Below are 26,798 nucleotides of genomic sequence, written 5' to 3' on the forward strand. Positions count from 1 at the left end.
TGGGCGACACCTTGAGGGGGGTGGAGACAATCACACAGACAGGTGAAACAGATCAGGGTGTGACAGATTTCATCTGTCTGTGACCAAGAGAAAGTGGTCTTGTTTAAATTTGATGAAATTATTATTTTTTTTTTTCATTTTAAAAGCTCTAAATCCACATGAGAATATCACAGTGAGATGAAACTACAACTGTTGAATTCACTAGACTGTCATCTTCCATATGCCGTCTCCCAGCCTGGGCTCCGTCACTCAGCTGGAGAGTAAATCAATTAATTGTCTGGATAGGCCAGAAAATGTGACACGTCACTCGCTATGCAAATGTTGGGTGTGAAACCTGAGACTTTATGTCAGCTCCACTGAGAGAGTGGTAGTGGAGAGCAGGTAGATGGGGCTTTCTGGCACTATAATTTACGGGACCCTACGACGTTCACAGAGCGCTTTTTACACCAAAAATGTCAGTCGGAAACTGGTCCAAAACCAGTAAAAGTCCCAGATATAAGGGACTTAATATTGACAAATACAAAAAAAAAAACATTCTTGCTATTTCATTACTTTAACAGAACGTTTCCTAAAAGTTCAAACATTGTTACATATAATAAACATTTTGTTAATGTTCTAGGAACGTTCTCCAACTGGTTTGACCCTTGGGAAGGTTCTCATAGTTCAGAGAACGTTAAAATACAACGTTCTTCTTTGGGAATTTCAGTACTTCAGCATAACATTTCCTATAGGTTTCGTCATGGTTCTACTTCAAGTCATGTTCTCAAATTGTTCTGACAATGTTAAGAAAACGTTCAATAAAAAATAGGATGCTGCCCCTTTAAGAGAATTGTGTTCTAACGAGATATATAGCTGGCTACAGTAGGCTAGCCATTAGCCACAACAAATGCTAAAGTGTATTTTTGTAGGTTTATTCGTGCAGATTATCAACAGTAGCTATCATATTGCTAGTATGTTCAATATTGAAGGTTTACTTTTGTAAATCACTTTCCCTAAAATAAATAAGCTTAGAGAGTAAATTGGTGCTTTTTTTTCCTCCCTTCTTTTTGTTTAACGTATCTATCAACTTCTGTACTGTAATCACTGGAGAAGTTATAAATAACTCGCCGGAGCGTAGTGGTGCATGAATGATATTACTCAAATACGAACAGCATGACTTTTCTGCGTGTAGTTAACAATGGTAGACTGACACAAGAGCTAAACGTTGAACCGGAATGGAAAAATGCGCCGTCTCGCCACATGATATCCAGCGGCTCTGTTGTATTTTAGCTTCCGTCCGGGTTGAACAGTGTACAAAAGATTATAGGTTCAAATCACACTGATGCCATGTCACGATACAAAATAAATGTGTTTGCATGTTTAATGCCTAAGGAAATGAATTTCCATGTGTCCTATGTGCTTGGATATATATATTTTTTTAAGTTTACCCAAAACAAGCTTGCAACGTTATTGAAAGCTTTATTAAAACACGTTACGAAAATAAATAAAAACCTATAATTTCCGTTCTAAGAGCTTTAATATAACGTCCCAGGGAAACGTTCAAGGAATCAGAGTAAAACGTTCTCAGAACGTCCCTGCAACCTAAAAATAAAGGTTCCCAGAACAGGAGAAATGTTCACTTCTGCTCTCAAAACATTTAAAAGAAAAAACCTTCCCCTTTTACTGGTCAGGAAACGTAGGACTTGTTCCCACAACCAATGTCAAACCAAAAACATACATTCCCACAACTTTTAAAGAACCAAATGTGTTTGTTTCGTTTCTACTTTGATAGTGAGCTCAACCATTTCTCAGGCAAACTATTGGGCTTTTATTAATTGGCTGAAAAATGTATAGCTGATGCTTTCCCTCTCTCTCCCTCTCTCTCCCTCTTCCTGATGTTCTCCCTCTCTCTCCCTCTCTCTCCCTCTCCCTGATGCTCTCCCTCTCTCTCCCTCTCTCTCCCTCTTCCTGATGTTCTCCCTCTCTCTCCCTCCTCCCCTTTCCCTGATGCTCTCCCTCTCTCTCCCTCTCTCTCCCTCTTCCTGATGTTCTCCCTCTCTCTCCCTCTCTCTCCCTCTCCCTGATGCTCTCCCTCTCTCTCCCTCTCTCTCCCTCTTCCTGATGTTCTCCCTCTCTCTCCCTCTCTCTCCCTCTCCCTGATGCTCTCCCTCCTCCCCCTTCCCCATCACTCTCCCTCCCCCTCTCCCCCTAATTGTTTTTTTAGCCAATATTGGGATTTTGGGGTGTCCAACAACATCTAGAAATAGAGCAACCACCACAATATCCATGTAAAATGATCTGATGAGATTATCATTCAATTCTTCACACCAAGACAGGGCAGGTCAAAGAGTTGTTCTACATAGTTATGGTTTCAGTGGCGGTTCTAGACCATTTCAACTGGGGGGGCCAAGCTGGGGCCAGTTGTACTGTTAGAGGGGGCCAAGCTGGGGCCAGTTGTACTGTTAGAGGGGGCCAAGCTGGGGCCAGTTGTACTGTTAGAGGGGGCAGTTGTACTGTTAGAGGGGCCAGTTACATTACATCGTTTTCTTCACTGCATTAGCAGACAAAAGACCATGTTCATAATCATCATCGTTGCCACTGTCTAATAACGGATGTAAAAAAAAGAACGATAGCAAAAAAATAGTTATGTAAAAATTATTGTAACGACCCTGGGTTTATAAGCGCGGAAATCGACTCTGCCGCTCGAGCATGATTTTGCGGCACAGTCGATAGCGCGCCGGACTTCGGGCTTGAAGGTCGAGGGTTCGAGACCTGCTCCCTGCCTGTTCATTACATTATTTAATACTCCACATTTAGGGGGGCCACAAGGGGGTCCAGAATTGTTGTCACAGGGGCACTGCCCCCCCCCTTCCCCCCCACCCCACAGAACCGCTAGTGTATAGTTTGTATTGGACATTTCTCGATTTCAGCGGATGCACTGGTGGTTTTCAACGGTGTCGAATGCGCGCTTCGGAGGCAGTTCCGGAATGCTGTTATAAACCGTTAGAGCGCGACTCCCGGTTGTCTTCTAGGCTTCGTCTGTCAGTCAGGCGGTCCGTTAGATCCCGGAAAGAGAGAGAGAGAGAGATAGAGAGAGATAGAGAGAAAGAGAGAAAGAGAGAGAGATAGAGAGAGACAAAGAAAGAGAGATAGAGAGAGAGAGAGAGAAAGAGAGAGAGAGACAAAGAGAGAGAGAGAGAGAGAGAGACAAAGAAAGAGAGAGAGAGAAAGAGAGAGAGAAAGAAAGAGAGAGAAAGAAAGAGAGAGAGAGAGAAAGAGAGAGATAGAGAGGGCTTGAGTAGGGGACGATGATGGCAATAGCGAAGCTACCGTGGCTACTTCTCGTTGAGATGGGATTGTACGCCAGTTGTTTCGTTTGTGGAATCGTCACGGCAGCTTCTCTCACTATCACTCAGGTAAAGAAAGTTAAAAACAAACCTTTGTCTTCTCGTGTTAACTTTGCAAACACTGGTAGGCTAATGTTGACATACTGTTTCGACTGGCTGTCTGCTTTGGACTGACTGTTATGTCGCAGTTGTACAAGTTTACTTTGATTTACTTTCCAAGCGGACATTTCTTTATATGAATCACCAGATAAAATGAGTTTGACCGGGGGAGTAGTATAGTAGCCTAATTTAATGTCTTATGATTGAACAAACGTATTGTACATTAGGAGAAAGTAGGACTCTGAAAGTGTATGATACTGGTCATATGACCGACTGCCTCGCTGCTTTCTCCTAATGCTGCACCAGTTTCACCATCCTAATTCTATTCTGTACCAGTATGGGTACGGGAAAACCCACTTAAAACCTTTTCACGCTATATTCATTCGACCAAGGCAGGGCCCTTTAGTGGCAACTTTTTTTGGGGCGACCAAATTCACATAAAATGTGAGTTATAAATTCATAATTCTACAAATAAACTGTAACTCTGTTATATGTGTGCAATTTCTATGCTTACCCTTATTACGTTTTGTTTTTGCGTCTTTAACTTTCGGTTTTGTACACCAGATTCAAACAGCTGAAACAACAGTATTTTTGGTTATGGAAAATATATTTCACAGCGGTTTAGTGGGGTACAATGATTATCTACACGATACTAATGTTATTTTCACGTAAACTGAAATTAGGCAAACTATTAAGAGTTTTAGCAAACAGGAAATGGCTTCCCTGTGGCTCAGTTGGTAGAGCATGGTGTGTGCAACGCCAGGGTTGTGTGTTCGATTCCCGGGGGGGGGGCAGTACAAAAAAAAAATGCATGAAATGTATGCATTCACTACTGTAAGTCGCTCTGGATAAGAGCGTCTGCTAAATGACTTTAATGTAAATAGAGTGATTTTGGCATAGTTTAAGATATTTAGTCTCAAGTTCATGTTCAATCTACAATGGGCTACATTCTATAGTGACACATGACCTCTCTTACAAACAGCTTTCATTTGTTCCTAAAATATCGGTCCTGGAAGTGTAGCTAAAGGTGTGACACAGTCATCTGTAACTATAGTAACGTGGAACTAAAACCCAAGAGCTCTGATAGACATTTATCATGTGATCTGGCTGCGGTCTCCTGGTGTCAAATTATAAACCGCATGCTTTGAGTCAAGAGCAAAATGACCGAGAGAGAGACAGACAGACAGACAGACAGACAGACACACAGAGAGAGAGACACACAGAGAGAGAGAGAGACAGACAGAGAGATAGAGACAGACAGAGAGAGAGACACACAGAGAGAGAGACACACACAGAGAGAGAGACAGACAGAGAGAGAGAGACAGACAGAGAGAGACAGACAGAGATATAGAGACAGACAGAGAGAGACAGACAGAGAGAGAGAAACAGAGAGAGAGACAGAGAGAGAGAGAGAGAAGGGGTGTCAATTGGGTATGCAAGCTCAACACCAACCATTTGAAATAGGCTACTAAAATCATTCCAATCCCGATTAAAAGACAAATGTAGTTTAGCTGTATTAGAAGGACTGACTTGGCTTTAGGACCATGCAGACGCCTGGGCGCGGGAGGGAAGGCCATTTGTGTGGCTGTCTTTATGAATAGCAGAGATGTGTATATAATGACGAGATGCTTATGTCTCTGCCCTAACAATATGAGTCATTGTTCCAAAGACGGGAAAGCATGCAACAAGCTTAGGTCCGAAATAATCCCATTGAAACGCAACGGCGCTTATTTTGGACAGAGTTTGGTGAGAGTGAAACCTCTCGCTTCGCCTCTTCCTCTCCGTGGAAAGCATCGGCTGCAGAGAATAGCGGTGAATTTTTCTCAACACATCTCAGAGGTAAACATGTCTATAGTAGATGGCTTTGGCTAGGTAAGTGCTGATTGACTTGACGTGAAACTAGTGGACTAAACGCCACTCCATGGTGAAGGAAGTTTATGGAGACCAGGCTTTGTGGAATCTAGCTCCAAATACATCGATTCGACCACAGTGGCGTGTATTGTCACTCAGTTCGGCTTTCAACTTACTCTTGAAAGTTGTGATGGTAGAATGCACAAGGTGACATTTCTATATTGGGTAGTAACATTATCAGTTCCTCTTGTCAAGTCCGTCATTACAGACCTTAGAGAGATATTTATAACTTGTCAGAAACGTCCAGATCAACTAGCCCACGGCACCTAACGTTTTCTTAGCTAGGTTTTTTTTAATCCATATATATTGTTGTAATATTTGAGTCAGTCAAATATCACATGAATACATATTAGGAATGGCAAAAATGTATAGAATTGCAACAACAACAAAAAATGCTTTAAAACAGCAACATTTTCTTTGCACCACATGACAAAATGTGTAGAATTGCAAGAAAATAAGCTTTAAACCTGCAACATTCTCTCCACCTACCAGAGGGGTGTTTTTATTTCACCTTTATTTAACTAGGCAAGTCAGTTAAGAACAAATTCTTATTTTCAATGATGGCCTGTGTTGCTGCCTTGTTCAGGGGCAGAAGGACAGATCTGTACCTTGTCAGCTCGGGGATTCGATCTTGCCACCCTTCAGTTACTAGTCCAACACTCTAACCACTAGGCTACTTGCCGCCTCTACACTCTAACCACTAGGCTACCTGCCGCCCCTACGCTCTAACCACTAGGCTACCTGCCGCCCCTACGCTCTAACCACTAGGCTACCTGCCGCCTCTACACTCTAACCACTAGGCTACCTGCCGCCTCTACACTCTAACCACTAGGCTACCTGCCGCCCCTACACTCTAACCGCTAGGCTACCTGCCGTCCCTACACTCTAACCACTAGGCTACCTGCCGTCCCTACGCTCTAACCACTAGGCTACCTGCCCCCCCTCTACACTCTAACCACTAGGCTTCGCTGCCGCCCCTACACTCTAACCACTAGGCTACGCTGCCGCCCCTACGCTCTAACCACTAGGCTACCTGCCCCCCCTCTACACTCTAACCACTAGGCTACCTGCCGCCCTACACTCTAACCACTAGGCTACCTGCCCCCCCTCTACACTCTAACCACTAGGCTACCTGCCGCCCTACACTCTAACCACTAGGCTACGCTGCCGCCTCTACTGTCTAACCACTAGGCTACGCTGCCGCCCCGGGTGTGAACAGTGCTTGCACCCATAGAAATAGATGTGACGGGGCTTGAGTTGAAAAGTTTTGGGGACCCCTGTGCTAAATGACTCAAATGTAAAAATGTCAAATGTAAGGCACTGCCATAGGCTTTCTCAAGCAAGCTAAACTGCCGAGGTTACTGCCTGTATGAAAAATATGTTCCATTATATTATATAACTAATTGATATTATGGTTTCGATAAACTAATCTTAAATGGCATTTGTTTTTTATTGACTGAATATATATGTGGCAATTTAGAAATTAGGATTTGTTATCTGTAATGTTATGATAAATTAGGCATTGTTGGCATATATGCCTAAATAATTGCACACATATATTTTTCTGGCATTGTGTTCCTTAAAATATATGTATTTTTTAATACCAGTACTCAAGTTCAATTTAATATAGCAGAACCTAAGAATAATTATTGTGTTCTGTTCATAAATATGGATTCGCCTTGTAAAGAAACAATGTAGAATTGCATAAGTAAAAAAGTCAGGCGCCCATGTCTGAGCTAGTACGTAGCAGCTAATATCTTGTATGACATGTCTTTGTAGAAAGTCCCCTATTATTGACTGGGGTGAATGAATGTTCAGTCCCCTATTATTGACTGGGGTGAATGTTCAGTCCTCTATTGACTGGGGTGGATGTTCAGTCCTCTATTGACTGGGGTGGATGTTCAGTCTCCTATTGACTGGGGTGGATGTTCAGTCTCCTATTGACTGGGGTGAATGTTCAGTCCTCTATTGACTGGGGTGAATGTTCAGTCCCCTATTGACTGGGGTGAATGAATGTTCAGTCCCCTATTATTGACTGGGGTGAATGTTCAGTCCCCTATTATTGACTGGGGTGAATGTTCAGTCCCCTATTATTGACTGGGGTGAATGTTCAGTCCTCTATTGACTGGGGTGAATGTTCAGTCCTCTATTGACTGGGGTGAATGTTCAGTCCTCTATTGACTGGGGTGAATGTTCAGTCCCCTATTATTGACTGGGGTGAATGTTCAGTCCCCTATTATTGACTGGGGTGAATGTTCAGTCCCCTATTATTGACTGGGGTGAATGTTCAGTCCTCTATTGACTGGGGTGAATGTTCAGTCCCCTATTATTGACTGGGGTGAATGTTCAGTCCTCTATTGACTGGGGTGAATGTTCAGTCCTCTATTGACTGGGGTGGATGTTCAGTCCCCTATTGACTGGGGTGGATGTTCAGTCTCCTATTGACTGGGGTGGATGTTCAGTCTCCTATTGACTGGGGTGAATGTTCAGTCCTCTATTGACTGGGGTGAATGTTCAGTCTATTGATTGGGGTGAATGTTCAGTCCCCTATTATTGACTGGGGTGAATGTTCAGTCCTCTATTGACTGGGGTGAATGTTCAGTCCCCTATTATTGACTGGGGTGAATGTTCAGTCCCCTATTATTGACTGGGGTGAATGTTCAGTCCTCTATTGTTGACTGGGGTGAATGTTCAGTCCCCTATTATTGACTGGGGTCAATGTTCAGTCCTCTATTGACTGGGGTGAATGTTCAGTCCTCTATTGACTGGGGTGAATGTTCAGTCCTCTATTGACTGGGGTGAATGTTCAGTCCTCTATTGACTGGGGTGATGGTGCTACAGCAACAAAGGTGATAATGGCTGGAGTCAATGTTGCTTGGTATTGCTGTTCCTCGCAGCATGTTAAAAGTTTTAAATGATGTATAAATTCACAAATGAAGCTTTGCCATACCCTGTTTTAGCTGAAATGATGCCCCTGAGAGACAGAGAGAGACGGAGAAACACAGACAGACAGAGACAGACAGACGGACGGACGGACGGAGAGTTATTTGAAGCACTATGACAGGTCATGTTGTCAATGTTGTGGATTTTCAGTAAATTTAAACTAACAATGACTGGTGATCTCTCTCTCCTTCTCTACCCCTCCTCGTCCCCCCTACCCCCCCGTCTCTGTCCAGGGGAGTTTCAGTAAATTTAAACTAACAATGACTGGTGATCTCTCTCTCCCTCTCTACCCCTCCTCGCCCCCCCCCCCCCCCCCCCCCCCCCCGTCTCTGTCCAGGGGAGTTTCAGGGGTCGCTGTATGCTGTATGGAACAGTGACCCACAACTCTTCATCAGACTCCATATTGGTCCAGACCTCCAGCTTTCCTTCGCTCTGTTACTTTGTCTCTGCGATCTCAGTGTGTGTAGCCGTGTTCTGTTTCTCTATATCACTGTACTGGATATATACATGCTGCCTGGATGGAGGGGTTAACAGGTGAGTGTTTCTCTATATATCACTGTACATGTCTGTCTATATACAGTGCATTCGGGAAAGTATTCAGACACCTTGACTTTTCCCCTATTTTGTTAGGTTACAGGCTTATTCAAAAATGGATAAAAACATTTTTTTCCCCCCTCTCATCAAATCTACACACAATGCCCCATAATGACGAAGCAAAAACAGGATTTTAGAAATGTTTGTTAATAAATAAAAAAACAGAAATATCACATTTACATAAGTATTCAGACCCTTTACTCAGTACTTTGTTAAAGCACCTTTGGCAGCGATTACAGCCTCGAATCTTCTTGGGTAGGACGCTACAAGCTTGGCACACCTGGGCACACATTTTCCTCGCAATCTCTGTCAGGCTGGATGGGGAGCGTCGCTGCACAGCTATTTTCAGGTCTCTCCAGAGATGTTCGATCGGGTTCAAGTCCGGGCTCTAGCTGGGCCACTCAAGGACATTCAGAGACTTGTCCCGAAGCCACTCCTGCGTTGTCTTGGCTGTGTGCTTAGGGTCATTGTCCTGTTGGAAGGTGAACCTTCGTCCCAGTCTGAGGTCCTGAGCGCTCTGGAGCAGGTTTTCATCAAGGATCTCGCTTAGCATTCAGGCCAAAGAGTTCAATCTTGGTTTCATCAGACCAGAGAATCTTGTTTCTGATGGTCTGAGAGTCTTTGGGTGTCTTTTGGAAAACTCCAAGCAGGCTGCCATGTGCCTTTTACTGAGGAGTGGCTTCCGTCTGGCCTCTCTACCATAAAGGCCTGGTTGGTGGTGTGCTGCAAAGATGGCTGTCCTTCTGGAAGGTTCTCCTATCTCCACAGAGGAACTCTGAAGCTCTGTCAGAGTGACCATCGGGTTCTTGGTCACCTCCCTGACCAAGGCCCTTCTCCCCCTGATTGCTCAGTTTGGCCGGGAGGCCAGCTCTAGGAAGAGTCTTGGTGGGTCCACATTTCTTCCATTTAAGAATGATGGAGGCCACTGAGTTCTTGGGGACCTTCAATGCTGCAGATCTTTGTCTCGACACAATCCTGTCTCGGAGCTCTACGGAGAATTCCTTTGACTTCATGCCTTGGTTTTTGCTCTGACATGCACTGTCAACTGTGTGACCTTGTATAGACAGGTGTGTGCCTTTCCAAATCCTGTCCAATCAATTTAATGTACCACAGTTGGACTCCAATCAAGTTGTAGAAACATCTCAAGGATGATCAATAAAAACAGGATGCACCTGAACTCAATTTCGAGTCTCATAGCAAAGGGTCTGAATACTTATGTCAATAAGGTATCTGTTTTTTATTTAATCAATTTGCAAAAATGTCTAAAAACCTGTTTTCGCTTTGTCATTATGGGGTATTGTGTGTAAATTGCTGAGTATTTTTAAATCCATTTTAGAATAAGGTTTTAACATAACAATGTGGAAAAAGTCAAGGGGTCTGAATACTTTCCGAATGTACTGAACATGTTGCCTGTGACAAATTGACAATTTTGCTTCATGTTTAAACTGCCATTTTTCCTTCATCGTTTTTTTCCATTAAAACAATTAAAAAAAAAATCTAAATTCCATGTCAATTCACAATGCAGAACAATGGTCCTATTACTATAACCGCTAGGGTCGAGCAGTGACCTTATATCTACCTCCGTCAGATGCCGTAGCCGAGGCACTTTCAAGGGTTTGTTTGTTTGTCTGGAAGGGTAAACTACAGCTACAGGGACGAAACCTCTGGAGATAGTTTCAAAGCGCCACTGAACGGGCACTTCTAAAGCGAGACTAACAGCCATCACTAAGCAACCAAAACTGTCAAATCAAATAATCTGGAACGGAGGAGGCTGATTAGTTGTCGTACTTCCCGAGAACACAAACACCGGCATCTTTCATAGCGAACTAGCGAGGGACGGAGATAGAGGGGAACCGTATAGGCAGCTCGGCCACCAGACTGACAGTCAGAACGGTGCGCTAGGCCTATCTATATCTCTTAACGGAACGCTGTATTTCGCATTGAACAAACTAGGATCTTCCACACTCAACAGACCGAAGACTGAACACACACATCATTAGCAAAGAGAAAGAGAAAGCTACACTGTGATTTTAATATACGTTAAAGGAATACTTCAGGTCCGTAATCTTCTTCCCCAGAGTCTGCTGAACTTGTGAATACAATTTGTATGTCTCCAAGTTCAGTATGAAGGAAATGAATAGGTAGTTACGCGAGACAATGCTAACTAGTGTTAGCGCGCAATGACTGGAAGTCTATGGGTATCTGCTAGCATGTCATTAACAAGGTTTCTTTTCATTTAAAAGTTTCAATTCGCTAGTCAGAAAAGTCCTTATAGCCCTCTCTCACTAGAATGAACGATATGCATCTTCTAATGCTCTCTATTGATAGGCTAGGTGCCTGTCAATCACAAAGCCAGCCATGTCCCGCCTCTCGGTACCTGTGTTAATAGGCTAGGTGCCTGTCAATCACAAAGCCAGCCATGTCCCGCCTCTCGGTACCTGTGTTAATAGGCTAGGTGCCTGTCAATCACAAAGCCAGCCATGTCCCGCCTCTCGGTACCTGTGTTAATAGGCTAGGTGCCTGTCAGTCACAAAGCCAGCCATGTCCCGCCTCTCGGTACCTGTGTTAATTGGCTAGGTGCCTGTCAATCACAAAGCCAGCCATGTCCCGCCTCTCGGTACCTGTGTTAATTGGCTAGGTGCCTGTCAGTCACAAAGCCAGCCATGTCCCGCCTCTCGGTACCTGTGTTAATAGGCTAGGTGCCTGTCAGTCACAAAGCCAGCCATGTCCCGCCTCTCGGTACCTGTGTTAATTGGCTAGGTGCCTGTCAGTCACAAAGCCAGCCATGTCCCGCCTCTCGGTACCTGTGTTAATAGGCTAGGTGCCTGTCAGTCACAAAGCCAGCCATGTCCCGCCTCTCGGTACCTGTGTTAATAGGCTAGGTGCCTGTCAGTCACAAAGCCAGCCATGTCCCGCCTCTCGGTACCTGTGTTAATTGGCTAGGTGCCTGTCAGTCACAAAGCCAGCCATGTCCCGCCTCTCGGTACCTGTGTTAATAGGCTAGGTGCCTGTCAGTCACAAAGCCAGCCATGTCCCGCCTCTCGGTACCTGTGTTAATTGGCTAGGTGCCTGTCAGTCACAAAGCCAGCCATGTCCCGCCTCTCAGTACCTGTGTTAATAGGCTAGGTGCCTGTCAGTCCATGTACTTATGCGTAGATGTTGCCATCTTTAACCCATTATTATGTGCATTGTGCAACATTCCGCAATGTCTGTCTAACCTTATGACCTGTGAGTGTGTGTATGTGTCCGTCATTCGTGTGTGTGTTTCTGTATGGTGTGTGTGTGTGTGTGTGTTTCCTTCCAGAGAGCGTCTATGGCTGAACGTGACCCTGGTGATGTGTAGTGTGTTTCTCTTCTTCCTCCTGTTGACGGGCGGTTTGTTGAAGAGAGGAAGAGACTCTCTGTGTGACTCTGTCCTACACACTGTCCCCAACATCACCAGGTACCATACACATCTACCTAAACTTGTATTAGGAGTAGCTTTTCTTCATATAAAATCTATAAATGGTTTGAGTACTGCTACTACCAATATAACTCTAAATAGTTTGTGAGTACTGCTACTACCAATATAACTCTAAATGGTTTGTGAGTACTGCTACTACCAATATAACTCTAAATGGTTTGTGAGTACTGCTACTACCAATATAACTCTAAATGGTTTGTGAGTACTGCTACAGCCACCAATACGACTCTAAATGGTTTGTGAGTACTGCTACTACTACCAATACAAGTAGACTTCTTATTTAGAAGAACTGTGTGGGCAGTAGTATTGTGTGGACAGTAGTTTTGTGGGCAGTAGAGTGTGTAAACTTAGATGTTTGTAAAGTGTGTAAACATTCCTATTGCAAATGAATGAATTCTGGATTTACTCCCTCCATCTAGCTGTGAAGAGGCTCAGTCTAGGACCTGGATCAGTCCTTACACTGGAACACAGTTCTACACTGGACTATACAACGCTGGGGTCAGTATTAACAGACAGTACTACACTGGACTATACAGGCCTGGGGTCAGTATTAACAGACAGTACTACACTGGACTATACAGGCCTGGGGTCAGTATTAACAGACAGTACTACACTGGACTATACAGGCCTGGGGTCAGTATTAACAGACAGTACTACACTGGACTATACAGGCCTGGGGTCAGTATTAACAGACAGTACTACACTGGACTATACAGGCCTGGGGTCAGTATTAACAGACAGTACTACACTGGACTATACAGGCCTGGGGTCAGTATTAACAGACAGTACTACACTGGACTATACAGGCCTGGGGTCAGTATTAACAGACAGTACTACACTGGACTATACAGGCCTGGGGTCAGTATTAACAGACAGTACTACACTGGACTATACAGGCCTGGGGTCAGTATTAACAGACAGTACTACACTGGACTATACAGGCCTGGGGTTCAGTATTAACAGACAGTACTACACTGGACTATACAGGCCTGGGGTCAGTATTAACAGACAGTACTACACTGGACTATACAGGCCTGGGGTCAGTATTAACAGACAGTACTACACTGGACTATACAGGCCTGGGGTCAGTATTAACAGACAGTACTACACTGGACTATACAGGCCTGGGGTCAGTATTAACAGACAGTACTACACTGGACTATACAGGCCTGGGGTCAGTATTAACAGACAGTACTACACTGGACTATACAGGCCTGGGGTCAGTATTAACAGACAGTACTACACTGGACTATACAGGGCTGGGGTCAGTATTAACAGACAGTACTACACTGGACTATACAGGCCTGGGGTCAGTATTAACAGACAGTACTACACTGGACTATACAGGCCTGGGGTCAGTATTAACAGACAGTACTACACTGGACTATACAGGCCTGGGGTCAGTATTAACAGACAGTACTACACTGGACTATACAGGCCTGGGGTCAGTATTAACAGACAGTACTACACTGGACTATACAGGCCTGGGGTCAGTATTAACAGACAGTACTACACTGGACTATACAGGCCTGGGGTCAGTATTAACAGACAGTACTACACTGGACTATACAGGCCTGGGGTCAGTATTAACAGACAGTACTACACTGGACTATACAGGCCTGGGGTCAGTATTAACAGACAGTACTACACTGGACTATACAGGCCTGGGGTCAGTATTAACAGACAGTACTACACTGGACTATACAGGCCTGGGGTCAGTATTAACAGACAGTACTACACTGGACTATACAGGCCTGGGGTCAGTATTAACAGACAGTACTACACTGGACTATACAGGCCTGGGGTCAGTATTAACAGACAGTACTACACTGGACTATACAGGCCTGGGGTCAGTATTAACAGACAGTACTACACTGGACTATACAGGCCTGGGGTCAGTATTAACAGACAGTACTACACTGGACTATACAGGCCTGGGGTCAGTATTAACAGACAGTACTACACTGGACTATACAGGCCTGGGGTCAGTATTAACAGACAGTACTACACTGGACTATACAGGCCTGGGTCAGTATTAACAGACAGTACTACACTGGACTATACAGGGCTGGGGTCAGTATTAACAGACAGTACTACACTGGACTATACAGGCCTGGGGTCAGTATTAACAGACAGTACTACACTGGACTATACAGGCCTGGGGTCAGTATTAACAGACAGTACTACACTGGACTATACAGGCCTGGGGTCAGTATGAACAGACAGTACTACACTGGACTATACAGGCCTGGGGTCAGTATTAACAGACTTATCTGACATCATCACACCACCCCTCCTCCTTCTTCTTCTCTCTCTCCAGACTGCGGTGTGGGTGAACTTCTTTTTCTGGATTCTGATTGGCGTGCTGGTGGTGATCCAGAGAGGTCAAGGGTACGAGTTCAGAATGACGGTGGCCGACCCCTTAGCCACGCCCTCTGAGACAGAACCTTTCTTCCCACGCCCGGCCCGGCCCCAGTGACTCATAACGGTCTCGCCTTACGACCTGTTGGCTAGACACATGTGGATGTGCGCAAACACATGACGGAGACACGCAGACACACACACACGCACACGTACTCCTCACTGTCTGACCTGTTAGTAGAGAATGAATGAACCTCACCCTGTGTATGTTTCCAGAGAGAGTCCCACTCACACACACACACACACACACACACACACACACACACACACAACTGTTCCTGGGGTCAGTGTCTATGCAGATCTCTGGTTCTGAGTACTGCGCCCCAGTGAGCATCCACAGTGCTTTCTCTGTGGTCTCTCCATCCACAGTGCTTTCTCTTCCTATATTCAGGGAGAGAGGTGTACAGTAGATGCGTGACTGTGTGTGTGTGTGTGTGTGTGTGACTGACTGACAGGGACATCAATCTTCTCAGATAATATCAGTGCCTTGCACTGTGTGTGTGTGTGTGTGTGTGTGTGGAGGAGGACTCTCTCTGGAAACATACACAGGGTGAGGTTCATTCATTCTCTACTAACAGGTCAGACAGTGAGGAGTACGTGTGTGTGTGTGTGTGTGTGTGTGTGTGTGTGTGTGTGTGTCCCACTACGGACCACTGCCAAACCAAGACTACTGCACCACAGTCAGCTTTCAGCAACAGACAGACAGACAGACAGACAGACAGACAGACAGACAGACAGACAGACAGACAGACAGACAGACAGACAGACAGACAGACAGACAGACAGACAGAATAATGCCTTCCTGACTACTAAGACACAAAGCAACCATTTTGTTACTGCGTTCCCTTTCTGCCTGCACTTACTTAGATTTTTTTTTAAATTATTATAAAAGCAAAAACATGTATTTTGTTTGAGTGAATGAATTATTGTTGCCATTGCTGATACTGTATTGTTGAATCTTTTTACAAACCTTTATAAAAACAGGTATCGACCATCCAATAAAGATACATTTTATTCGTCAGATATTCTTAATTCTTTCATTCGTTTTTTGTTGTTGTGTATTTCATTCTGGGTTTGGCAACCTTAATGCTGCTGTAGACATCCAAGGGTTGACAGGCTTTTTATCTAGCACTAAACACGCCAGGAGTTTCGACTGGACAGATTGGGAATCATACTGAAAATGATGGAGGGTGTAAAGCCTAATTAGACCCTCTGATAGCCCCTTCAAATCGAGTCAGCAAGACTTCAGAGCGAAGTTCTATCTCGACACGCACTGAGATATGTTTGGAGTTTGCACATTTTCATATAAAATAACAGAGAGACATTACAAAATGTTATATGCCGTGTGCAGTTGTTTGTCTGATTTCAAGACTTGACACATGTAACAGACAAAATACATCCCAAATTAAATGTTTAATAACTGTTACTGAGGTTTATACCTTGTAAAACGAGAACAGATTAGGATTGAATGGCGGGAACCCGGTTACCGAGATTTACCGCCCCAAACCACTCCCTTTCCCAGGTTAAATAACAGCGCGAGACCAGGAAAATGTATAATACATTATTTATATGAACAGCATGGCATGAAATGGAACTGCTAAATGATATGCTATTTCTAAATCTGACTTCTCCCACGTCTGCATGATAAATCAACGTTTAGGGTGTGGGGACACACAGCCCATCTCAGTATGGAGAGCAGTTCACAATGCATGTGTAGACCAATCATCTCATCATTGTAACTTGTTGTATTGTGACAGGTAGGCCTACATTTTCTGCAGCAGTTTTTTAATTGTAAAGATTCGCTTAATTTTTTTCTACTGCAGCTGCAGACTTTAAAAAAAAAACAGCCCATCACTCGTCTTTCTCTCTCCATCCAAAATAGATAATCCTGTTCTAGATTGATATATAGTCCTATTCAGTGCCGATTTTAGCATGTACATCTTGGTGGGGCAAACTCAAAAAAAAAAATGTTTTGGGGGATGCCAGCAAAGCCACTACACAACACAAAACTAAACAATACATAAACAATACAGTAACTGCACTAAAACGGTGACAAACGGTGCCCACAAACGGTTAGGGCCTACAGTACATAAAGCTGGTCCCAACAGCAGAGTCCCAACAGCAGTCCCAACACCTTACCACTGCTACACCTGGCTATCAGCGGAGCCTTGTCTGGCAGCCAAACAGTTCATTCAGCTTCATTTAAAAACATAGCTGATATGGTTGACTTGCTTAAACAAATGTGGTTTCTACTGACAATTGAGATGTGCAAACTATGGCGTAAGGGGACGACAAGCGGATTAGAGGCAATCCATAATTTAGATTAAGACATTAATGAGCGATCTAGGACGGACGTAGTCAATATCTATTTGTTCAGCACTTTTGAAATGTACAGCGACAGAATTCAGAACATGGGCCGTTCTTACAGTATTCTCCCTGTACACCAAGTCAGAACTATAGAATAAATATAGGGGGCATATAAGCAGACAATAACAGGTCTTACAATATTCGATGATGACATTTCTCTAAAACAGGCTATAGGCTAAATGTGCACCACCAAGTCAGAACAGTAGGCTAAATTATATGGTGAAAATGGACCAAATTACAGTGCATTCAGAAAGTATTCAGACCCCTTCACTTTTCCCACATTTTGTTACCTTACAGCCTTATTCTAAAATGTATTAAATAAACATTTTCCTCAACAATCTACACACAATACACCATAATGGCAATGCAAAAACATTTTTTTTTTCAAATGTATAAAAATAGAAAAAAAATATTTACAGTATTGCTATGAGACTTGAGCTCAGGTGCATCATGCTGTGGGGATGTTTTTCAGTGGCAGGGACTGGGAAACTAGTCAGGATCGAGGGAAAGATGAACGGAGCAAAGTACAGAGAGATCCTTGATGAAAACCTGCTCCAGAGCACTCAGGACCTCAGACTGGGGTGAAGGTTCACGACCCTAAGCACACAGCCAAGACAATGCAGGAGTGGCTTTGGGACAAGTCTCTGAATGTCCTTGAGTGGCCCAGCCAGAGCCCGGACTTGAACCCAATCGACCATCTCTAGAGAGACCTGCAGATAGCTGTGCAGTGACGCTCCCCATTCAACCTGACAGAGATTGAGAGGATCTGCAGAGAAGAATGGGAGAAACTCCCAAATACAGGTGTGCCAAGCTTGTAGCGTCATACCCAAGAAGACTCAAGGCTGTAATCGCTGCCGAAGGTGCTTCAACAAAGTACTGAGTAAAGGGTCTGAATACTTTAATTCTCTTTTATTTATAAATTAGCAAACATTTCTAAAACCTGATTTTGCTTTGTCATTATGGGGTATTGTGTGTAGATTGATGAGGGGGAAAAAACTATTGAATCAATTTTAGAATAAGGCTAAAAAGTCAACATCAATTTTTGAATAAGGCTAAAAAGTCAACAGGTCTGAGTACTTTCCGAATGCACTATATTAGAGTGAGGCACGGACTGTTAACAGCTTACTACACAACATACACTTAATATTACTTTCTTACCTACAGTATACATATCTCCCTGGCATATTACATCATTTATGCAGCAGCATACAATACATTTCTGAACTCACAGTTGTGCTGTGCTCACTTGAACAGGACGGTGGTGCGGTGGTCTTTCTTGTGTGCAGATTTTGTCATCAAAGTCTGGGATTCTCTGGATTCATGGTGCTTTCAAAACAACTGGGAACTCGAAAACACAAAAAAACAAAGTTGAATCATGGCGCCCGTGATCTTCAGGTTGGAGCTCTAGAAAGAGGCAGAGTTGGATGACCATTCAAAACGTATTTTCCAAGTCGGAGCCCGTTAAATTATTATTATTATTTTTTTTCTCCAGAATTCCCAGTTGTCTTGAACTCACTGAAGTCTGACATTTCCCAGTTCTGAGTTTCGAGTTGTTTTGAACGCGGCAGAAGTAATGTTGGATTGACAGCATGGCCAAGGTTGAATGTTTATCCTTTTAAACTTGTAAAAGAGACCCTTTAACCCAGACTTGGACCACACAACAACTCCACTGAATAGCTATTGATTGTTTTGCAAAATCTTGCAGTTAGCCACTGATTCCTTCCAAACCAACTCATTGTTGAATTTGTGATTTCCAACTTATTGTGTATCGTTTATGAGCAATGAGCACCGCTTCATTTTATCTATAATTTCGCTTCATAATTTCTCTTCATATGACAAGGATTGAAAAGGATTTGTCAGTAGATTGTTGACTTGATTTATGATGATGACTGCTTGTCTAGCTTGCTAGCTAAGACTTTGAAAGTGTGATGTTGACATGATCAGTCCAATCAAAGCTACGGTAGATATAACGTGATTAGACTTCATTTTATCTTTGGCCAATGACCTTGAACCTTCTTGGATGAGCACTTCTAATGTAACTCTACGGCAGCACCCAAGGAGCTTGCATTTTCTAGCTCTACCTGTAGATTTTGCGGTGACTTAGTGTCCCCATGAGTGACAGAACACTGAGCCAATCACGGCGCAACTAGAGAACATTACCAACCCCTACGCCCCTACGCTCTAAAGCACTGAGCTAGACTAAAATACCTGCATTTTGGAGCTGCTTTAATCAAGAAAGAAAAGTAGACCATGTTTGTATGCGGCTTTATTAAGTCCATTTTTTTTGTTTTTTAGATTGTTTGCAAACTGATATGTGACACGTATTAATGCCAAAATAACTAAACAGGTGGGGCTCAAAACAGGTGGGGCTCTGCCCTGAATGACAGGTCGCTTCTGGCCCTATATAGATGTCCTAGTCATATATATATATATCCATATATATATATATATATATATATAGATGTCCTAGTCATATATATATTGAAGGCGGAAGTTTACATACACTTAGGTTGGAGTCATTAAAACTCGTTTCTCAACCACTCCACAAATTTCTTGTTAACAAACTATAGTTTTGGCAAGTCGGTTAGGACATCTACTTTGTGCATGACACAAGTCATTTTTCCAACAATTGTTTACAGAAAGATTATTTCACTTATAATTCACTGTATCACAAATCCAGTGGTTCAGAAGTTTACATACACTAAGTTGACTGTGCCTTTAAACGGCTTGGAAAATTCCAGAAAATGATGTCATGGCTTTAGAAGCTTCTGATAGGCTAATTTACATCATTTGAGTCAATTGGAGGTGTATCTGTGGATGTATTTCAAGGCCTACCATCAAACTCAGTGCCTCTTTGCTTGGCATCATGGGAAAATCAAAAGAAATCAGCCAAGACCTCATTATGTGGATATATTAAAGCAACATCTCAAGACATCAGTCAGGAAATTAAAGCTTGGTAGCAAATGGCTCTTCCAAATGGACAATGACCCCAAGCATACTTCCAAAGTTGTGGCAAAATGGCTTAAGGACAACAAAGTCAAGGTATTGGAGTGGACATCACAAAGCCCTGACCTCAATCCTATAGAACATTTGTTAGCAGAACTGAAAAAATTGTGTGCAAGCAAGGATGCCTACAAATCTGACTCAGTTACACCAGCTCTGTCAGGAGGAATGGGCCGAAATTCACCCAACTAATTGTGGGAAGCTTGTGGAAGGCTTACCCGAAACATTTGACCCAAGTTAAACAATTTAAAGGCAATGCTACCAAATACTACACATACACACTATTGAGTGTATGTAAACTTCTGACCCCTGGGAATGTGATGAAAGAAATAAAAGCTGAAATATATCACTCTACTATTATTCTGACATTTCACATTCTTAAAATAAAGTGGTGATCCTAACTGACCTAAAACAGGGAATTTTTTACTAGGATTAAATGTCAGGAATTGTGAAACCTTAGTTTAAATGTATTTGGCTAAGGTGTATGTAAACTTCCGACTTCAACTGTATGTATGTATATAGATGTTCTAGCCCTATAAAAAAATAAAATATATATATATATATAAATATATAAATAATGTCCTAGCCTACCTCTTTCAGGTAATACATTCAATTCAGTATTAGCCTTATATTTAGTTAATTAATGATGGCTTATGTATAATAATAAGCTTCTAATTTATAGCCTCTGTCTCTTGCGTAATACCCAAGCGCCTGAGCTCCGCTAACCTCTCCTTAAAAAAACATTCCTTAGCTCTTGGTCCCATGCAGGAAAAACTAGAATAGCTTGCTGGATATTATTTTTATTTTATTTTTGTTAGCATTTCTTATAACAATAGACTATTGGAAGAAGGATCCAAGCTCTTTTCTGCCGAATGTTAAATACAGTAGCCAAAAGAAATCGCGGGTAGTTTTGAAAGAAACGCGAATGAGCGATGACGGTAGGCTATAGCAGCTATTTATTCAGACCCATAACCATTCAATCTTTCGTGAAGAGAAGTGAAAGCCTATATATAGCTAGCATAATAACTGCTTATTAGCCATAAAGTCTATTGTTTAAGGACAGGAGATAGATAGCGTTAGAGAACAGGAGACATTTTTTTATTTTTTTTTACATTTTAACTACTAAGTTTACCATCCCGGATCTCCATCGGAGCCTTGTTAGCCAGCCGTTCTGATTTTCTCACTCTCCTTCTCTCCCCTCCTTTCCCTTTAGAGTGTCTTGCTGAGTTTGCGGTGCATTCTATCACTGGCCTCCATCTGAGCCTTGCTATCCAACAGTTGTTCTAGCTGTCTTCTCATCTGGGCCATATCCAGCTGGGTGGCTTGACACTGTTAAATCAAGCAAAATCAAATCAATCAACCAAACAGTCAGTCAGTCTATCTAAATATCTATGCATCCATCCATACCTCACCTGTTCTCTCAAGCACGCCGACTCCTCCCTAAGTGCGGCGGCGGCCACGGCTAGCTGCTCACTACGCTCCCGGTACTGGGACTGCATCTTCACTGCGTTGGTTAAAATGGACTCGACGCTCACTGCTATGGATTCACACTGGTCCTTTGACATGGTGGTGATGGTGATGGGTGGTCTATATAGGTGAAGAGAGGGATGGATGGGAGGAATTTAGAGACTGGTCCTTTGACATGGTGATGATGGTTGGTCTATATAAGTGGAGAGAGGGAGGAAGGAGAGAGAGAAAGTAGGAGAAGTTGTGTCTGAAAAGCTTTAAATGTACATCTGTCTAACGCTCCTCTCTCTAAACACTGGACACTCGCTCATACACTGGAGGCCTGGGCCCCGTACGGCCAGAGCTTAGCCCGGCATCTGAAGCTTACAGGGGCTTGGCTCACACCACCGAGCCCCTGGCATAACAACCAGGGCAGACCGTGTGCATGTTTGCCTGCCTGTCTGTCTGCGTGTGTGAGTATCGTGATGCAGATAGAGACATAGACAGCCAGGCCACGCCCTAAAACCTGTGCGCAAACAAGGTCAAGGTGTGTGTGAGCGGGACTCTACAAACAGTCATGCTAACCTATAGGTACGGCTGGACTCTACAGTCATGCTAACCTGTAGGTACTGCTGGACTCTACAAACAGTCATGCTAACCTATAGGTACGGCTGGACTCTACAGACAGCCATGCTAACCTATAGGTACGGCTGGACTCTACAGACAGTCATGCTAACCTATAGGTACCACGGGAGTCTACAAACAGTCATGCTAACCTATAGGTAGCGCTGGACTCTACAGTCATGCTAACCTATAGGTACCGCTGGACTCTACAGACAGTCATGCTAACCTGTAGGTACGGCTGGACTATACAGTCATGCTAACCTATAGGTACCGCTGGACTCTACAAACAGTCATGCTAACCTATAGGTACCGCTGGACTCTACAAACAGTCATGCTAACCTATAGGTACCGCTGGACTCTACAGTTATGCTAACCTATAGGTAGCGCTGGACTCTACAGACAGTAAGGCTAACCTATAGGTACGGCTGGACTCTACAGACAGTCATGCTAACCTATAGGTACGGCTGGACTCTACAGACAGTCATGCTAACCTATAGGTACCACGGGAGTCTACAGTCATGCTAACCTATAGGTACTACAGACAGTCATGCTAACCTACAGACAGATATAACTGAGTGATCTGTGTCTACAAGTGGCCTGAAAGAGGCTTTACTCCTGGCTAATCTACCCTTCATCCCCCTCCTCTCTCTCTCTCTCTCTCTCTCTCTCTCTCCTTGCTGGCCTTTTCTGGGCTTTCAAACACACATCAGGTGTACAACAAATAAAGACATTCAAATTCTAAAGGAATTTAAACAGTGAAGTGAACAGCAGCATTCAGTCACACTACTGCCTACACGACAGCCTTTCTTTTATAGGCTATTTGTCCATTAGTTCCATTGCAATTAACAAGACTTGTCTGCAATATTTGACAACATTAAACCTTGCCAAAGAATGGCAGGTGCCTGTTCAATACGGAGCACCTTGTTCAGGTAGGTAGATCCTCAGCTAGATGTATCCCGTTTTCTGGCGGTGCAGGTTCAAATCAACAGCATCTCTTCCCTCTCTTCCTTCAACAGCGCGTCGTCTTCCCTCTCTTCCTTCAACAGCGCGTCGTCTTCCCTCTCTTCCTCGAATTTTGCTGGAGCACGCACGACTGGTGCGTGCCATTAATCCGAGAAGATGAGAGAGAGAGAGAGAGAGAGAGAGAGAGAGAGAGATAGGGTAGGAAAGAGGGGTTAATGCCAATAGCAGTAAACTCCTCTTCCTTTAAAATCTCTAGTAATTGAACAGGCCCAATCAAGATCCAGATTATCAGCCTACATATGAGTTTATAGGACGATGTCAGCATAGATGTAATATTTATACTGTAAAGAACAATAATGAGCGACGCTGACTGCAGACTGACCAGAATATTATACAAACATCCAACGTTGTTGTAAAAACTATTGGTCGCTAAATCTGGAGAGATGTCTGACCACGTAAAAAAAACTGTTGGTCACTAAATCCGTCTAGAAGGATGTGAATGCCCTCACCAGTCTGAGCGGTCGGGTGTGAATGCCCTCACCAGTCTGAGCTGTCGGCTGTGAATGCCCTCACCAGTCTGAGCGGTCGGGTGTGAATGCCCTCACCAGTCTGAGCGGTCGGCTGTGAATGCCCTCACCAGTCTGAGCGGTCGGCTGTGAATGCCCTCACCAGTCTGAGCGGTCGGCTGTGAATGCCCTCACCAGTCTGAGCGGTCGGCTGTGAATGCCCTCACCAGTCTGAGCTGTCGGTTGTGAATGCCCTCACCAGTCTGAGCGGTCGGCTGTGAATGCCCTCACCAGTCTGAGCTGTCGGTTGTGAATGCCCTCACCAGTCTGAGCGGTCGGGTGTGAATGCCCTCACCAGTCTGAGCGGTCGGCTGTGAATGCCCTCACCAGTCTGAGCGGTCGGCTGTGAATGCCCTCACCAGTCTGAGCCGTCGGTTGTGAATGCCCTCACCAGTCTGAGCGGTCGGGTGTGAATGCCCTCACCAGTCTGAGCGGTCGGGTGTGAATGCCCTCACCAGTCTGAGCGGTCAGCTGTGAATGCCCTCACCAGTCTGAGCGGTCGGGTGTGAATGCCCTCACCAGTCTGAGCGGTCGGCTGTGAATGCCCTCACCAGTCTGAGCGGTCGGCTGTGAATGCCCTCACCCGCTATATACTTAGAAATGATTGGTTTGGTTCTGTCCTCTATAGCGCTGTCCTGTTGGAACATGATGTTGAGGCCCATCACTGTGCTCTTGATAGTCACCACCACACACACACACAGAAACAGCTGTTTCCTTTGAAGATGTTTATATGATTTTGGTAATCTGAATGACTTAAAATGTTATTGTTGTAGTTCTATAAGACAAAGATATGTACACATGTAAACAGCATTAGTTAACGGTTATAACTATACAATAACTATACAATATACATACAGCACCAGTCAAAAGTTTGGACACACCTACTCATTCAAGGGTTTTTCTTTATTTTTACTATTTTCTACATTGTAGAATAATAGTGAAGATATCAAAACTATGAAATAACACATATGGAATCATTTAGTAACCAAAAATGTGCTAAACAAATAAAAAATATATTTGAGATTCTTCAAAGTAGCCACCCTTTGCCTTGATGACAGTTTTGCACACTCTTGGTATTCTCTCAACCAGCTTCACCTGGAATGCTTTTCCAACAGTCTTGAAGGAGTTCCCACATATGCTGAGCACTTGTTCGCTGCTTTTCCTTCACTCTACTTTTGACTGGTACTGCATATATACACATTAAATGGCATTAAACTTATAACATGTCTATAAAGGGCAATAAACACAGCATCAATGTAAACATGAACTTGAGAGAGAGATAAACTAATTACCTGGATTGACAAAGGGTCAAGATTTATGGCACCCTCTCTCTCAAGCCTCCTGTGAGAATCTCACCAGATCTGCCTTGGCGCCACAGGGTCGTAAATTACTCTGTGCATGAGCAACCTCCAAGAACTGTCTGGGATGACTCGAAGCTCGCTCATCGCAGCGCAATAAAACACCTTAATAAGGCTACTATGGAAAACATTGTGGAAGCGTGTGCATGCAAAATACTGTGTTTACCAATACAACAACTAAACCACTTCTACAGCCGATGCGATAACAGTTACGGCAGTACTGAATAATACTACATACGATAAACAGGCAAAACAGTATTAGAGTTATGTCTGAAAGCTGTCAAAGTAACAGTAAGTATTTAGTGGTAATTACCTATTATTACACAGCATGTAAAACCCAGATAAACAACCCTGCACTTACATTGCAATGCCCGCACAACAGTCAGACACTCGTGTTTACTGTAGACAAAAGTCCTGAGAAACGTGCGTCTCTCAGTTCGGACGACTAAAACAGTCTGACCTGAGTGGGAGGGTACAGTGTGGAGAGGCGCATTTCTAAGCGCTCTGATTGGTTGGGAATGGCAGGGCTATGATGGGTAATTTAGGTAGGCTGAGCAGCCAAACTAATGGGTTTAAATTTCTTGATAAATTTAACATTTCAATAACCTTGAAAGAATATGCAATTGTTTTTGATGCGATTCCAAGGGGGGTTGTATTTCTTATAAATTCCTCTGTGGTTGATGTAAGTAAATGTTTTGTCATTTAGCAGACGCTCTTATCCAGAGCGACTTACAGTAGTGAATGCATACATTTCATAACATAGATTTACATGAAAATATATTAATTGGCAATATTAACATCAAAGATAAAGGTAGTAATAAACAGATTAGGAATATTGTTTGTGACACTACAATTCCCTCAGCAAGATTATTTTGGTCAAATATCTATGGTGATATAGAATGGGGGAAAGCATGGAAAATTGCTAACAAATATTGTATCAGTAACAAGGTAAAGGAAGTTTCATTTAAAATGTTACATAGAATTTATACTGTGGAACATGATTTGGAAAGATTCAAGCTAAATATTGAATATAAATGTGATTTCTGTGGAATGGAGGAGGTGACCATTTTGCATTTGTTTTTTGCCTGTATTTATAGTAGAATGTTTTGGATTGACATACAGAATTTTGTTACAAAAAAAAATTAAAAATAGGACCAGTTGTACACTTTAATGGATTTGATATAATGATTTATTTCAGAAATTCTGACATTGATAAAGATGTAGTATATTTAATTAAGCTGCTAATAATATTAGGTCAATTTCATATTCACAAATGCAAATTGTCTAATTCAAAACCTAACTTTTTTCACTTTATAAATTAGTTTAAACAATATGGCACCACTTTAACTAAAGTCAAAAACAAAAAGGCAATTAAATGTTGTCAACGATGTTGGTGATGTCAACGATGTTGGTGATGTCAACGATGTTGGTGATGTCAACGATGTTGGTGATGTCAACAAAGTTAAAGCTTGGTCGCAAATGTGTCTTCCAAATGGACAATGACCCCAAGCATACTTCCAAAGTTGTGGCAAAATGGCTTAAGGACAACAAAGTCAAGGTATTGGAGTGGCCATCACAAAGCCCTGACCTCAACCCTATAAAACAATGTGCGAGCAAGGAGGCCTACAAACCTGACTCAGTTACAGCAGCTCTGTCAGGCGGAATGGGCCAAAATTCACCCAACTTATTGTGGGTTAAACATATTTATGTTTAA

The 26,798-nt window shown here is 43.2% G+C and overlaps 1 protein-coding gene and 1 long non-coding RNA gene across 3 annotated transcripts; one reads left to right on the plus strand and one right to left on the minus strand.

The window, feature by feature from the left end:
- Positions 1-3,211: 3,211 nt before the first annotated feature.
- tmem179ba (transmembrane protein 179Ba) lies at positions 3,212-14,902 on the plus strand. Its single transcript, XM_029759716.1, has 5 exons — positions 3,212-3,395; positions 8,617-8,813; positions 12,178-12,315; positions 12,756-12,834; positions 14,657-14,902. Exons 1-5 carry the CDS (start codon positions 3,288-3,290, stop codon positions 14,813-14,815), a joined length of 681 nt encoding a protein of 226 aa, XP_029615576.1. The 5' UTR covers positions 3,212-3,287; the 3' UTR covers positions 14,816-14,902.
- Positions 14,903-21,065: 6,163 nt separating this feature from the next.
- LOC115198050 (uncharacterized) lies at positions 21,066-25,585 on the minus strand. Of its 2 annotated transcripts, XR_003879160.1 has the most exons (5): positions 25,446-25,585; positions 25,019-25,202; positions 23,118-23,290; positions 21,540-21,714; positions 21,066-21,456 (listed from the first exon to the last, which is right to left on the minus strand). It is a non-coding gene; the product is annotated as an uncharacterized LOC115198050 (long non-coding RNA). The 2 variants fall into 2 exon arrangements; XR_003879159.1 differs by having other exon boundaries at positions 25,019-25,575.
- Between the last annotated feature and the right edge of the window lie 1,213 nt (positions 25,586-26,798).

The sequence above is a fragment of the Salmo trutta genome, chromosome 8, assembly GCF_901001165.1.
Source record: "Salmo trutta chromosome 8, fSalTru1.1, whole genome shotgun sequence".
NCBI classification, from domain to species: Eukaryota; Metazoa; Chordata; class Actinopteri; order Salmoniformes; family Salmonidae; genus Salmo; species Salmo trutta.